The sequence below is a fragment of the Nicotiana tomentosiformis genome, chromosome 10 (assembly GCF_000390325.3).
Source record: "Nicotiana tomentosiformis chromosome 10, ASM39032v3, whole genome shotgun sequence".
In the NCBI taxonomy this organism is placed as follows: Eukaryota; Viridiplantae; Streptophyta; class Magnoliopsida; order Solanales; family Solanaceae; genus Nicotiana; species Nicotiana tomentosiformis.
The window spans coordinates 78,031,904-78,046,271 of record NC_090821.1 but is presented as its reverse complement, the minus strand read 5'-3'; the positions used below and the strand labels follow the sequence as shown (position 1 = coordinate 78,046,271).

At 36.0% G+C, this 14,368-nt stretch overlaps 1 protein-coding gene across 1 annotated transcript; it reads right to left on the bottom strand.

Annotated features, from left to right (window-relative positions):
• Positions 1-2,214: 2,214 nt before the first annotated feature.
• Positions 2,215-7,184, bottom strand: LOC104113568 (G-type lectin S-receptor-like serine/threonine-protein kinase At4g27290). Its single transcript, XM_033660628.2, has 7 exons — positions 5,761-7,184; positions 5,051-5,179; positions 4,742-4,923; positions 4,266-4,476; positions 3,919-4,156; positions 3,527-3,677; positions 2,215-2,828 (listed from the first exon to the last, which is right to left on the bottom strand). The coding sequence occupies exons 1-7, from the start codon at positions 7,106-7,108 to the stop codon at positions 2,514-2,516; spliced, it is 2,574 nt and encodes an 857-aa protein (XP_033516519.1). The 5' UTR covers positions 7,109-7,184; the 3' UTR covers positions 2,215-2,513.
• Between the last annotated feature and the right edge of the window lie 7,184 nt (positions 7,185-14,368).

Here is a 14,368-nt window from a genome sequence, read left to right as displayed (position 1 = left end):
CCTCACTCCCACGGTTCGACTCAGTCATCAGAAACATTTCAATCCAATCATTCACACATAACATATAAAATAGACAACCAAGCAAATAAGAACAAACATAATTCAAAGAAGGCGACAGTACGAAAAATAAGATAAACTGAAGCTATTACTTTTAGTAACACACAACAAATCAGTTTTCAAATGAACAAAGTACCCCATCACGCACTAAATAATTTTAATTCTACCTAATTAAAGCTTAAAACATGAAAATCTTACCGCAAATCAGAAAGATTTTGACATACCAATTCAGCGGATTAACCGCAAAGAAGCTGGTTCTTACTCACATAATTATTGCACTAGATTATTTAACATGAAATAATAATGCACTTGCTGAAATTTAACTACAGAATATTCTTTCAGAACATACGACCTAGGATTAACAGGTATTTGAAGGAATAAGGAATTTCTTTAACTAATCACTATGAAAAAAAAACATTAAACACAGTTAAGGAAAACAAATGTCAAGCTGGGTATTCTATTTTTTGAGAGCTCTAAACCATTTGATAACAACAAATTCACGACTGCGAAATAAAACCAAGTTGAACTCAAAGAATGACCGAAACAGAATTCTCGGCGCTTTAATTTAAACTCTAAATTCCACTGACGTCAACCAACTTTCAAGAAAAGCGCAAATTACTCATTCAGATCTTCAATTTTACTTCAATAAGAGAAGATAAACTAACTGTAGTATCACAGACAGGAAAACAATCGTAAATACTTTAGCACCCAAAGGTTCAAACTAACAAACTCTCATTTAACCACAACCAAGAAACAGAATAGAGTAGAAGTAATAGAAAGTTACCTGTTAAGCCAAAATTTCTTATTAACAGTTGAAGAATCAACAAGTACACAAATTCTGATTCCAAAAATTCAACGAGAACAAGCAGCAACAATCGAGAAGAAAAAAAATCTTCAATCGGAACCACGAACTTGAACCTCCGGACGGCGAATTGAAACAGCTTCAAACCTCAACTCACATCCATTTTTTGAAACCAAATTCAAAATCAAAGATCAATAAATAGAAACTTTTTTTTTTAGATTTGAAGTCGGAATCTCTACTCAACTAAAAAGAACGGTAAGTCATTTTTTTGTAATGGGTTTCTGGATTTTTTTTTTTTTTTTAAAAAACTAAAGATTGAATTGGACCCTCTTTTTTTTTTGTATATTTTGTTTGTTTGTTTTTTTTGCTTTTTTCGGAACTTAAACTAAAAAAAAAAATTACTGTAGATAGACAATTGAGAAGAAGAAGAAGAACACTCTCTTAGAACCCTAATTTTTCTATTAAAAGTATCTGCCAAAACAAATCCCCGCTATTCTCCGAAAAATCTTCCTATTTATAGCTTCAATCGAACCTTCTCTCCTTGGATGCCAAGGAATCCAAAAATCACCCCCAAAAATCTAAAAATCATCTCGGTTTAGCGAGATAAGACAGATGTAAGGAGTAGATCGAGTGCGACTCGATCCTACGCCTCACATTTTTCCTATTTTCGCCAAAAGAGCATAACTCTGACAGAAAAATAAGAGGGAGTGCGTGAAATCCGAAAAGAATAATTCTGTTTGTCAGAAATCTGTTAGGATTAGAGTGACGTGGAGAAAGGAGATGAGGCAGGGATCACGTGGGGGATTGGGCTCGGATCTTTGGAGGGTTTGAGCGGAGCTGAGGCAACAGATGTGAAGGAGAATGGGGACTGCGGCGACTTAGGGTTATTAGGTTTAGGGCTAAAGAAATTGGGGTTTTATGTCGGGTGTGGGAATTAATGTGGATCATTGGATTAAAGGGAGTGGATGGCTAAGATTAAAATGGGTATTTGGGGCGGGTCGGATGGGTAAGTCCGACGGGTTAAAGGGATTGGGTAGGACTTGTGGGTTATGGGATATTGGGCTCAAGAGACAAATTCGAAATTGGGCCAAACTTTTGGACTCTTCAAATCTAAAAATCCATAAATTAACCAATTAAAACTTCTTCCCTTTAAATAACTTAAAATTAATTCCAATTAATTAAAGTAAAACTATATCATACTATGAAACTATTTTTTTTATTTTTGATTTTATGTTTAAAATTAGAATTGAAGATAAAAATATACTACAATTCCGTAAAATCAAATAGATACTACGAATACTAAGAGTAACTCTTAAAACTCGTGCGGGTCAAAAATTACGTGCTTACACTGAAAATCATGGAGAATATAGTGATGTTATTTTCCATCAACTCTTGCAAATTAATCCAATGTCCTACTTTGCTTTTGCATTAAAAATATTAGTCAGCAGTTCTATATATATATACATACACATCATATTACGATTAGGGACTTTTCTAGTAACTTAGTTTCATTAACACTAACAATGCAGCTATATATGTCTCCAAAAATACTGTCACAGTCTAATTGGATCCTCTAAAATTCTAAAAATACTACTTTTGGAGGAACCGACAGATACTCAGCGACATTTTTGACTAACTCGAGCAACATAGCTTGTTATCGACCTGTTTCAATGGTGACAGTCAGCTCATTATTGGAAACAACATCTGATTTAGTAGCAGAAGAAGAAGATGTGTTATTAGCACATTTTCTTGTCATAAAAGCTGGTTGATTTGGCCTTGGAAGAGAAATAATATTTTCACTACCAAGCATCATTATTATATTTGTTGTGTTGGGACGATCTTTTGGATCTTCTTGTACACACAAAAGCCCAACATTAAGGCATTTAATTGCTTCTTCTTTGTTGCATGATTCTTGTAGTGATTGATCCACTAAGTCCATTGCCTTATCTTCTTTCCATAATCTCCATGCCTAAAATAGTAACATATGTTAACCAAAATGTATAATTATGAGAAGAAGAAGTAAGCTTTAAGTATTTAATATCAAGAATTTCTGATTGCATGTTCCTCGTGACTTTGATTGGGAGTTTAATCTATGTCGTATGAGCTCTCAAAAAAATGTATCGTACTCGGGTCGGATTCTTAAAATAGAAGAAATGCCAACCAACCGCTTAAGCTAAAAATAGCCGGTGAATATATAATACAAGTATAATTCATATATAATAAATGTATAACTGTGTATAACTAGTGCATAATATAGGTATATAGGTTAGGAAAAGTAAACAATGAATTTGTTCGGCTATGTGTGTAATCCCTAAAAAAATATACTATTTTTGAAGGATCCAACATGCACCCGGAGACATATTTAAGATTCCGAGCAACATATATACTAAGATAACAAGCATGTATTTAAGGAAGGAAACCAGGTTGCCGATGGTATGGCAAGAAAACAATTTAAGGGAAAATAATGAATATGATATTTTGTTTTTTGAAATCTGACCCCCTTTTGTTTCTTTGGAATATTATGTTAAAAGTTACAAGTTTCACTATAACTATTTGTAATTGTTGTATTATGATGCAATAATATATAGTATAACATTATCTTTCATAGCAAAAAAGTAAAAAAATAAAAAATAAATCAAGAACTTAAGTAGTTAGTTCTTCACTCACATGGCCTAAGAGGTTTGATGCTTCTTCTTGGTGAAAAAATCCAGTATTTCTTCTTCCACTGATGATCTCCAGTATAACTATTCCAAAACTAAATACATCTGACTTAATTGAAAATAATCCATCTATTGCATATTCTGGAGCCATATAGCCACTGCATAAATAGCATTTAAAAAACATATTAATGGGCGAGAAAATCAATACTAGCCTATATTGTTCGGACTCTTTAAAAATGACGCCGGATATGTGTCGATCGGATCCTCCAAAAATAATGCATATTTAAAGGATGACACGAATGCGATAATATTTTTGGAGAATCCAAGCAACGTAGACACTAGCTTTTTCCGGTCTAAATTTCATGAAAAATATATAAGAGGAAAATATGAAGGACTTACTAGGTTCCAACCACTTTATTTGTGTTTGCTTGTGTAATTTTCCCTTCAACAACCCTTGCTAAGCCAAAATCTGATATTTTTGGGTTCAACTCTTCATCTAATAATATATTACTTGTTTTGAGATCTCTATGAATGATCCTTAACCTTGAGTCATAGTGTAGATAAAGAAGTCCTCTAGCAATTCCCTCTATAATTTCAAATCTCTTCCTCCAATCCAATTTCATGCATAGTTTTCGATCTTGCGGAGCCGTCACGAAAAGAAATAAGTAAAAAAAATTTACACTATCAGATCAGTAATTCGTAAAAAATAAGTTATATAAGTTAAACTCGTAAGCAATGATACTAACCAAATATGAAGGTGTCTAAACTTTTGTTTGCCATATACTCGTAGAGTAAAATCTTTTCACTTGATTGAATGCAATAACCCAAAAGTCTAACAAGATTTCGATGTTGAAGCCTTGCAATCAACATTACTTCATTCTTAAATTCATTTATCCCTTGTCCAGAATGACTTGATAGCCTTTTCACTGCAATTTCTCTTCCTCCTGAAAATATACCCTAAAACAAAAATTTCTAAGAGTCATACTATAATCAAGAAATAATCATCCACTTGATAATAACATGACACAACTTTTTTAGAAAAGAACTGATCGTGTTGGTTAGGCGCATGTCGTGAGTTCGATCTGTCACAAATAATTATGTGGTATTTAAGTGAAATAAACTAGAGGAACTGGTTCATTATCCACTGATTTTGACCATGTGCAACTGGCTCTCGAGAATTTCTCGGTTATATTTTTTTAACAAAAAGTGATATAGTAAAAACCTTGTAAACAGGACCAAATCCCCCTTGCCCAAGCTTATTTTGTTCTGAGAAGTTATCTGTTGCCATTAATATGCTTTCAAAACTGAAGAATGGAACTTCAATATTGCCTTTATCATCATCTTGAATATCAATTAGCTCTGCTTCTCCTTCAGTATTTTGCATGAGAGATTTTGTAGTATTCTCTGTATATTTAAACAAAACCAAAAAAAAGAAAAAAAAAAGAGAAAGACAAATGAGTTTATAAACCTTAGAATACTAGTAATTTTAGTGCATTTCTTTTTTTAAAAAGGAGGAGATATTTGTTATTACCTTTGATTTTTGCGCTTCTTCTTTTTCTATAATATATGTAGGAAACGCATGAAAGAAAGAGAACTGCAGCAATTACACCAATAGGAATGGCAATTTTCAGCTTTTTTGATGTTTGCTTTTGCTGTTCATCTGCTAATCAAGAGGACAAATTAAGAAGACATTTACTTAGGAAAAAGAATGAAAACAATTAATAAGTTCATAAATAGACAAAAAACAGAGGAGAAAAGAAGTATTAATAAAAAATCTATTTTGATTCAAAAGAACTGTATAAATTAAAGACGTCCCGTCTATCATCAAAGGATGTAGTAAGATGGATGAGATCCCTCCACACTTGAGGTCTCGGGATTAAGAAATCCCTGGTAGAGAGCGCTTTCGCTTAATGGCCTTATGCGGCAGAACCTATTGAATTCCGAATATCAGATGAAGAAATCTAGAGAAATCCCTGATAGATTCAAAAAATTATGTAATTTAAAAACGATCACTAAGTCACACAAAGGATGCGGTAAGATGAATGAGATCCCTACACTTGATATTTCGGATTCGAGCTCCAAGAATGGAGAAATCCCTGGTAGAGAATGTTTTCCCTTAATGGCCTTATGTGGCACAATCTGAATTAGTCGGACTATTGAGTTCCGGACACTAGATGATTAATAATAAAAAATAATTTTTAGTACATTCCAAAAAACATAGGACAAATTGCAAATCATTACCTTTGTTACTTGAAAATTCAGAAGCTGCAAGCCTAACATAGATTGTGCTTCCATTTGCATTATCTTGTGAGAGTTGTTGCAAATTCAAAAGTTCTCCACTCCAAATCAAACATCCATCTCCATTTTTATAAGCATAGGCAACACAATCACAATTCTCTAAACATGTCTTTTCACATTCAGCTTCATTCTGAACTATCACAGATACATTATTTGCAGGTAATCTCATATTTTTCTGCATCCAAAACTTGTCCTTCTCCCAATCAACAACACTAAAATTACCACATTTCAATCCCATTTTCCTCATACATCCACCAGAAAAACTTTTCAAATTCCAATCTTCGTTCGATTTAGGCGTAAAACCAGGCAAACAATCACATACTGAAGCCGCGGAGCTTAGTTCATTACAAGTACCAAAAGCTCCACAATAACCAAAAACATCACAAACTTTTTTCGGATCAGTATAAAACACGTTCCAATCGTTCGTGCTATCCATCCATAGTAATTGTTTCGTTTGTCCATCGAAATCCATAATAAATCTTGATATAAGTACAGGATTAAGGAAATTGTACTGATAATAAATCTCATTATCATTGTCAACATATGTGTAATTAAACATAGGATTTGGTTGGTAAGGTACACCAGTAAAATTGTTACCAGTCCAAGGTCCACTATTCCAATAAATTACACTATGGTTCCACATATTAACACCTTGGCCACTATATCTATCCTTGTTAACTTCATGAGTAAAGGGTCCAGGAGAAGGATCGTTCGCGTTCTTCCATGATATCAGAGCTTGTTTCAGTTTCGTACGTTTGTTGTACCCGAATTTTGAACCGGGCATGAACGTATGAGATGGATGATCAAAACTTGTCCATAGATGATTTCTTGAATTATTACTATCTCCGTTACTCAATATCAAATTCCCATCATCAAATAAAGTTGCTACAACTTGAGAAGTATTAGAATTGGTGGAGAAATTTAGACTTGTGGACCAAATTATATGTCTAGTTCCATTGAGGAGAACTAAGTTTCCATTTTGAATCTTGAATTCTGCAAAATTCATTTCATAAATGGAAACTGGTGTTTCTCTATTTGCTACCCAAATAACAGTTTGTATACTTAACTTCTTGTACCATATGCCTATGTAATAATTGGAATTATTACCTGGTGTGAAGAATCCCATCTCAAAATTCCCACCTGATGAAACTATTGTTGAGGCAATTGTAATCCATTTATTTGCATCAATTGTGTTTCCAATAATTGAATTTTTCTGTGCAGTTACAAAAGGAAAAGGTTTTTTTAGAGAGAAGTAAGAAAGTACAAAGAGCAAGAAAAAGAGAGAAGACATTTCTTTCTATTTTCCAAGGTTGCTGCAATTGGTTTTTGTGTATTAGAAAAGATTTATGAATTAGGAATAAGACTAGAATATTTGGATGTAAAAATTTATCTTCACTCTATACATGTACTAATTTATGTTAATATATGTTTGATGAACAAATCACAATTGTCCACTTAATAAATTTGACTCAAAAGTCAAAAGACATTCATAGTCAAGTCTATCTTATTAGATTTCTTTGGAAGGTTCCTAATCTGATTTTCCTATGTTATTTTTGGTCAAAAATTGGAAGCTTGTTTATTTGTTGGACCAACAATTTTCTCCTTCGCGAACGGAGAGCATTACATAAGTCATTTTTTTTTTAATATCGTGGTATTTTAATTAGTTGTTTCCGTGTGATTAGAGGTTTGATAGGTAAAAGCAATCACTATTTTAGGTGGTCTACATTACACCTCTGGAGTGCGACCCTTCTCCGGATCCTACGTGAATGCGACATATTTTGTACATAGAAAAAGAAAAAATAAATATTCCGATCAATTTGACCGCATCTCACTATTTCGTAAGGTATTTACTATTTCACACTGGAATAAATATCCAATGAGATTGTCCACCAAAACTTAGACCAATAAAAAGAATTCACCTGCTTACATACGTCACTTTTACTTTCATAATTTGATTAGAACCGTACTGAATTTGGTGTCAATTTGTAAAAAGAGTGTTAGGAAATGAGAACGAAAGGCAAGATAGAATATTAATAAAAATTTAAAATAAAATAAAGAGGAAGAGGAAAGACAAAATTATTTGATAAACACCGAATATTCCCCTTTGTTACCTATTATTTTTAACTCACGTCATTTTCTCTAGAAGTTGATATCAACTTCTTTGTCTCTTAGGGTTTTTTCTGCGAAACTGAGATTGTGAGGTAATATTACTTAGAAAATGCTTTTCTTGTTTTTGTTAAAGATAACAATGAAAGGGAAAAGCATTATCTACGCACAATATTAAAAAAATATGACAAATTTTCAACCATTATTCGATATTTTTTTTTGTTGCCTAACTAATTCAAATTCGTGTTGCATAAGACATATTAAAGGGAAACATTCCTTACCATAATTTTTTTAATTCTCATGGCTAAAACCCAAAATCTCAGATTATATTTATATATATTCCACCAACATTTTAAAATGGCAAGTGTTTTATTTTTTCTTTTTTCCCGTTCTTATTTGTCACTGCACTGGTCAAATACTGACACTAAAGTCCAGGCAAATGAGCGTAAAACAATGTTGCGTTTCAAACGGCGGCTTCAATCGGTCGTTGTAATTAATATATTTTTCATAGTTTTATCAGTAATATGAATATTAAAAAGTCTTGACCAATAAAATGATCGAGCAATTTATTTACGTAAGAAACCACCAACTTGACTACCATCAAATTCCAATAATTACTTTCACCTAATACATCATATACATATGTATCAAGACGATGGGTGTCTTTATCTTTGATTAACTGTATGCTTGGGCAGCGGCGGAGTTAGAAATTTCATTTAGGAGAGTCAAAATATAAAGAAATAAAATCATCAAGAAGTCAAGGGGTGTCATTATATAATAAATATACATATTTTTTTTAAATTACCGAGGTACACAGTATAATTTTCTGACGAAGGGGTGTCGCTCGACACCCCTTTGGTGCATGTGCTTGGGTAAAAGAATATTTCTTCAAGCAAATCAGAATATTAAGCCGATGATTTTTGGGAGCTTATTAGGGAACGATTATTACCTTATTGTTGAGTGTTTGTCCACGATTGGTCTTTATCAGAAACCCGATATTTCTATTGGTAAGACATTAATAACGTAATAGGATTCTGGAATTAACTTATTGGAATTAGTTTCCGGAGATATTACATCTAAAAGATATAAATAAACCTTGATTATGGATTATTGTTTTATATTGATGCGTTATTTTTGCTTTCCCTTTTATCGTAACATGTGATCTTACTCTGAGAAAAGAAAAGAAAAAACTAGGTTTAATTAGGCCGTTTATCGAGCACAACTCATAAATTACGCGCAGACTATCTAATACTTTTATCCTTTTCCTCGTGATCGTATTAAATAGAAATTGAGAATGAAATAAGTAGAAAGGTTGTTAGAATCCCCACATCTAGAAGGATCAAAAATATTTCTAGCAAATAAAAGCAAATTCACTTGGCCTTCATACTTCCACGACCGTGTACGTCTTGAATAATCACCGATCTTAATCAGCACTTCAATGGTTCTCCTTTTATTCTGGAACACTCATATTCCTTTCTAACCATATGTATATTTACCCGTAAAATGGTTACAATTGAATTTATACGTGATTTTTAAATAAGTGAATTAATTTGATCCTAAAATAATAAAATAATCGAAGAATTATGCAATACTTAGCCTTAAGGATATAGACGAAACAACAGAAACAATAGTTTCCGAGAACAAAATTTTCGGGCACAACAGCAAAATCAAAAAGTAAGAAGATAAGATTGTATGAGCTTTGTATAGAATATAGTGTAAGTTTTCGAGAAAATTCGTGTCTTTTACAATGACAACTGATCTAACTATTTATAGCTATGAAGGAGGTCCTGGGATCGTGTCCTTCTTTAATATCAATTATGAGGGGCATTGATGAAAATGTAACGGTGAATATAAATGCTAAATTCCCTGCAACGGATAATTACTCTTAATGCCATGAAATATACTCTATTAAATGCTACCGAGCAAAGAGCATTTATCACATCTTTATGAGTGTTATTCTTTCCGGTGACAAACGAAACAATTGCCTTCGGTCTTTGGCTATCCCCCTGTCTTGGGTTCCACGTGTCCCCTTTATTGGACGGCCACGTATCATAGCATATTTTACTCTATACAAATAGTTCCCCTACTTTCCGATGACTTAACTTTGTGTTACCGGGAAGTTGGTAGAAACACTCTTTTGGCGGAAATTACTATTAATTCCCTCTGAAGGCTTCTGGCGGTTGATTAGACGCACGTCTCTCCGCATTTAATGCCCCGAACATGCGTCATCCCATGATTCAGCACAACTTTTGCCGATTATCGAGGTAATCCTGGCCATGAATTTAGCCGCCAAAACGTTTACTTATATGTATCAACTTTCTCCCTTATACTTCATAATTTTTCAAGCTTCCCTTATCTAACTTGCATCTTGCTCTTCATCTTTTCTCTAATTCTCTTCAAACAAAAAACTTTCTCCTTCTTCCATACAATGGCTTCTTCCTCAAAGCGTACCGATTTTTCAAAAAGCGAGAACAAGGCCGAGGACTCTACTCTTCCAACAGTGGGCTCCATCATCCCTAAAAATCTTATTACCACAAAAGACTTCGAAGAGAAACTCTCTACTGCTAACTCTCGTACATGGGCTGTCAGTAGGTATCCTTCTTCCATAAGTCCTTTTAGCATTCCTACTGTGAAAGAAGACGATCGCTGCCATGACTTGGATATTACTACTCCTGATCTATCGGAGCGAGTCACCCTACCCAAAGAGGGTTTTACCTATTTTTGCACGTTTCCCTTTACTTTGGGTGCGTTCTCTTGAGCGGAGAGCTTGACCCTGTGATTGCGGAATTTTGCCTCCGCTACCAAGTGTGTTTGGCAAAGTAAGTCCTTCTATGTGAAGGACGGTTGCTTACCTTCGGTGTTTGTGCCAGGAAACTGGAGAGGAGCTAACTTTAGCTCATATGATGAATCTCTATTCTCCCAAAATCCTCCGCGGGAGAATGATAAACCTCTGCAAACGTGGCCATCATGCTCTGTTGTCTAACATGGATGATGATAACGATCGTGGGTGGATGGAACGGTTCGTTGCAGCTACCACCAACGACATTATTCCAGCAACAGCTCCATCATTTCCGGCCGCTTGGAACCACACTCGTAAGCTCTTTGCTTAGTATTTCCTTTTACTAAATATTTTTCTATAGCCGTATTGATCCTCCATCCTTCGCCTGTTTCAACAACTCGATGGATCTCGCCGGTGGTTGAAGGTTTGGATAAGTGGGTACAAAAGATCTTGGACTTTACGACGCCTGAGACTCGCTTGTGGAAAGAACTGGCCCCTAAATACGGGTGGAAGGCCAAGAATTATGGTAATTCAAACTCACCTTGTTTCAATTTTTCATGTGAAGAACTTGATTGATCCCTTCTAACCTAACTATGAAATTAGGTCTACCCATGAGATCTATTGTTGTTCCCGAGGAGGATGTTTTGGCTGATCATGCTGATGCAGTGAGGCTGTCGCAAGAGGCGCTTACTCGAACAGGTGGCTTCGGGCCTGCTTTGGGAGCAAATGTTTCTTTACGGAGTCCCCGACCGGAAGACAAATGACCAAAGAGAAGACGCTCCTCTGCAATCGGAGAAAAGAATAAGAGGGCGAGGACCGATGCCCCCGAGTCATCTTCGGTAGCGATGGTGATTGGTCCTCCTTCTGGGTCGATCATATACACTGTGACGATCAACCATGATGAAAAAGCTTGTGATGAGGGAGGTTCTCTACATAGAAGACGACGATCCTCATCATCTCAACATGATGCTCGACGTGTTGAGAGAGTTACACCAATTGAAGATGATGCCTCGGCACTTTGGGGAGAGTTTGATTTGGTAGATAATGTCAACTAATTGTTGTGCCTGGTACTGCGGGGCTGAATACCGGGTCCCTGCCGTCTTTGGTTGGCGAGCATCCTACAACCAGCACTGCATTTGATGCAGTTGTTTATCACTCTTCAACTCCATCAACTTCATCTCCATCTTCACCAACACCAGCAACTACCACATTACTTCCATCTTCATCCACTCTTCTACCAACAATTGCTACATCATCTTCACCGGCCGTACCTGACCATGAAGAAGGTGTTCCTCTTCCACAATCCATAGTTCATGGGAATTTGGGGTAAAATTATGATGCCCCTTCTGAAGATCCGAAAAAGAGGAGGAATGTTACTCTTTCGGTATCTACCGGATGCAACCTGCTATCCCGGCCGGTGGAGCTTGCTAATTATCTGAAGCCTTTGGCTTTAGAGAAAGACTGGGAAACGATTCAGGCACTCTTAGGAGAGTATTTGTTGAACAACGCCATGCACAACGCATTCTATTTTTGGGTATGAACATATCCTGAATTTTACCCTTCTTACTTAGTAGGCCAACTTTCTTGCTTTCGAGGGCCTTCAGAAGTTGATTCGTGAAAAGGAAGAGATTACCTCTGCACGGGATCAGCTATTGGTAGAGCAAGAGCAACATGTCGCTCGCCTTTCGGAACTGGAAGCCAAAGCTGCTGAGGTCGTTGAATTGGAGGCTCGCTTGTGGCAAAGCAAACAAGAAGTGGTAACCCCTCGCCAAGAAATTGGCCCGCAGAGGGTTAAATTTGACGAAGCCAAGGCCAAATGGGTTGAAGTCCATAACATCATTCTTGTTGTAACCGAACGCGAGACTGCCTCCGCTGAAAGAGTGATCAACTTAGAGGTAGCCTTGAACTCCAAAATTGAAGAGCTTGCTACTACGGGGGCGAAACACGCCTAGCTGGAAGAGAAGTACAGGAAAACTATCGAGAATAATAGACTTTTTAGTTCAAATGTCTGCGACCTTGATGTTAGCCTCAAATCTGCAGGTCCGTCCAGGAAAACCTTTCTGCCGAGGTAACCCAGCTCAAAGAAGAACTTAAGCGCCGAGCGGCTTCCCTCGTTGTTGAGAAAACTTACACTATGTACAACATGAGGAGAAAAACCTTGGAAGAGGCCAAAGCTGGTGACATTGATTTTGATGCCGAAATATCTAAGGCACGTGAGCTTGAGTTAGCTACTAAAAGTGGAATCCCAGCAAGGTCTGATGCACCTGGTCCTTCTGGTTCAGGTTCCGAGTTCTCGGGAACTGAAGAAGAATCGGAGGATGATGATGCTGAAGGCCAAACTGGTGAAAATGTTAAGCCATCGGTGGGTCCATCTGCTTCTTCCGGGGGCACAGACACTTCACTTCCTCCTGGTTCCGGAGATACTGCAGCTTAGCTTTTCTTTTCTTTTTCCAATTCTTGTACCTGTGCCATTTTAACGTGTTTTTGTAAATAAAAATATCTTTTGCTCAAATATTGTTCGAGTCTTCCTTTCGTTTGAATATTCATGCAAGTCTTTAATCTTTGCCTTTTCTTTCTTTTTGATTAAAAAATTTGCTCAAGTTTTTCTATTTTGCGTCTTATTATGTGAATCCTTGGGTGTATTCTCTCCGAAAGCATTTTTGGCTCTGAGCATCATGCCCTTTTCATCAGGGCTTTGATAAGTATTTGCGCAAGTTTACTTTTTGCGTCCTTTCGTATACGGCTTCTGATGTATCTTTCCCCGAAGGCATTTTGATTCCGGGCATAAATTCTTCCGGAACCAACCCTTTAACGTGAGGGCTTTTTAGAGGGCCCTCTTATATTTACGGTGCTCTTGAAGAGGACGTCTCATGTTCATTACGACACTAGCATTTGAAGTACTTGTTTAACTTTCAAATGACAAATTTAATTCATCGTTCAGACAAGAAACAAGATAAAAACAAAAGTATTTCATTTTATTCCTTCTATTTTCAAAAAGTAAATAAGCATTTGCTATGCTGAAAAGAAATTGCCATTACTTGTGGCTAGCTTGTACAACTTGTTTCTACGGGGCTGGCCGCACAGTCTCCGGTCCCGATGATGCAATTATATTTTCGATTTTTTATTTTCCAGTCGACGTGGTAGTCATTGTTGCCGTATCCTCATATCATTCCCCCTAGCGTTCGAATACGAAAAGTGCGAATTCGAACACTGGAAGTCTTGTATTTTTGAAGATTTCACTAATACATTGCAAGATAATCCTTAACTTGGTAACACACTTTACTTCCCCTTAGGAATTTATGCTATCGAGCGAAGGACAATCTAACAACCCTCTAGTGGTTTATGCTCATGAACGATCAGGTGACCTTTTCTCAATAGCAAACTTAACTTCCCGGTTGGAATTTGCTATAGAGCAAAAGATTATCTAACCATCCCCGAGTGAATCTTTGCTTGTGTGCCTTGATATTAAAGGTCTTATTGTTGCTATCTTCATAGTATGCTTTCTGTTGCTGCCTCGTTAAAAACCCTGCCAGAAAAATTCAATTGGAACAAAAATTGAACGAAGAAAAAAAGAGTGCAGTGCCAACACATACTTTCTAATCAGATAATGTTCATCAGCAATAATATCTTTTGAGGTGTGCCACATTTCAATTGTTGGGCAACTTT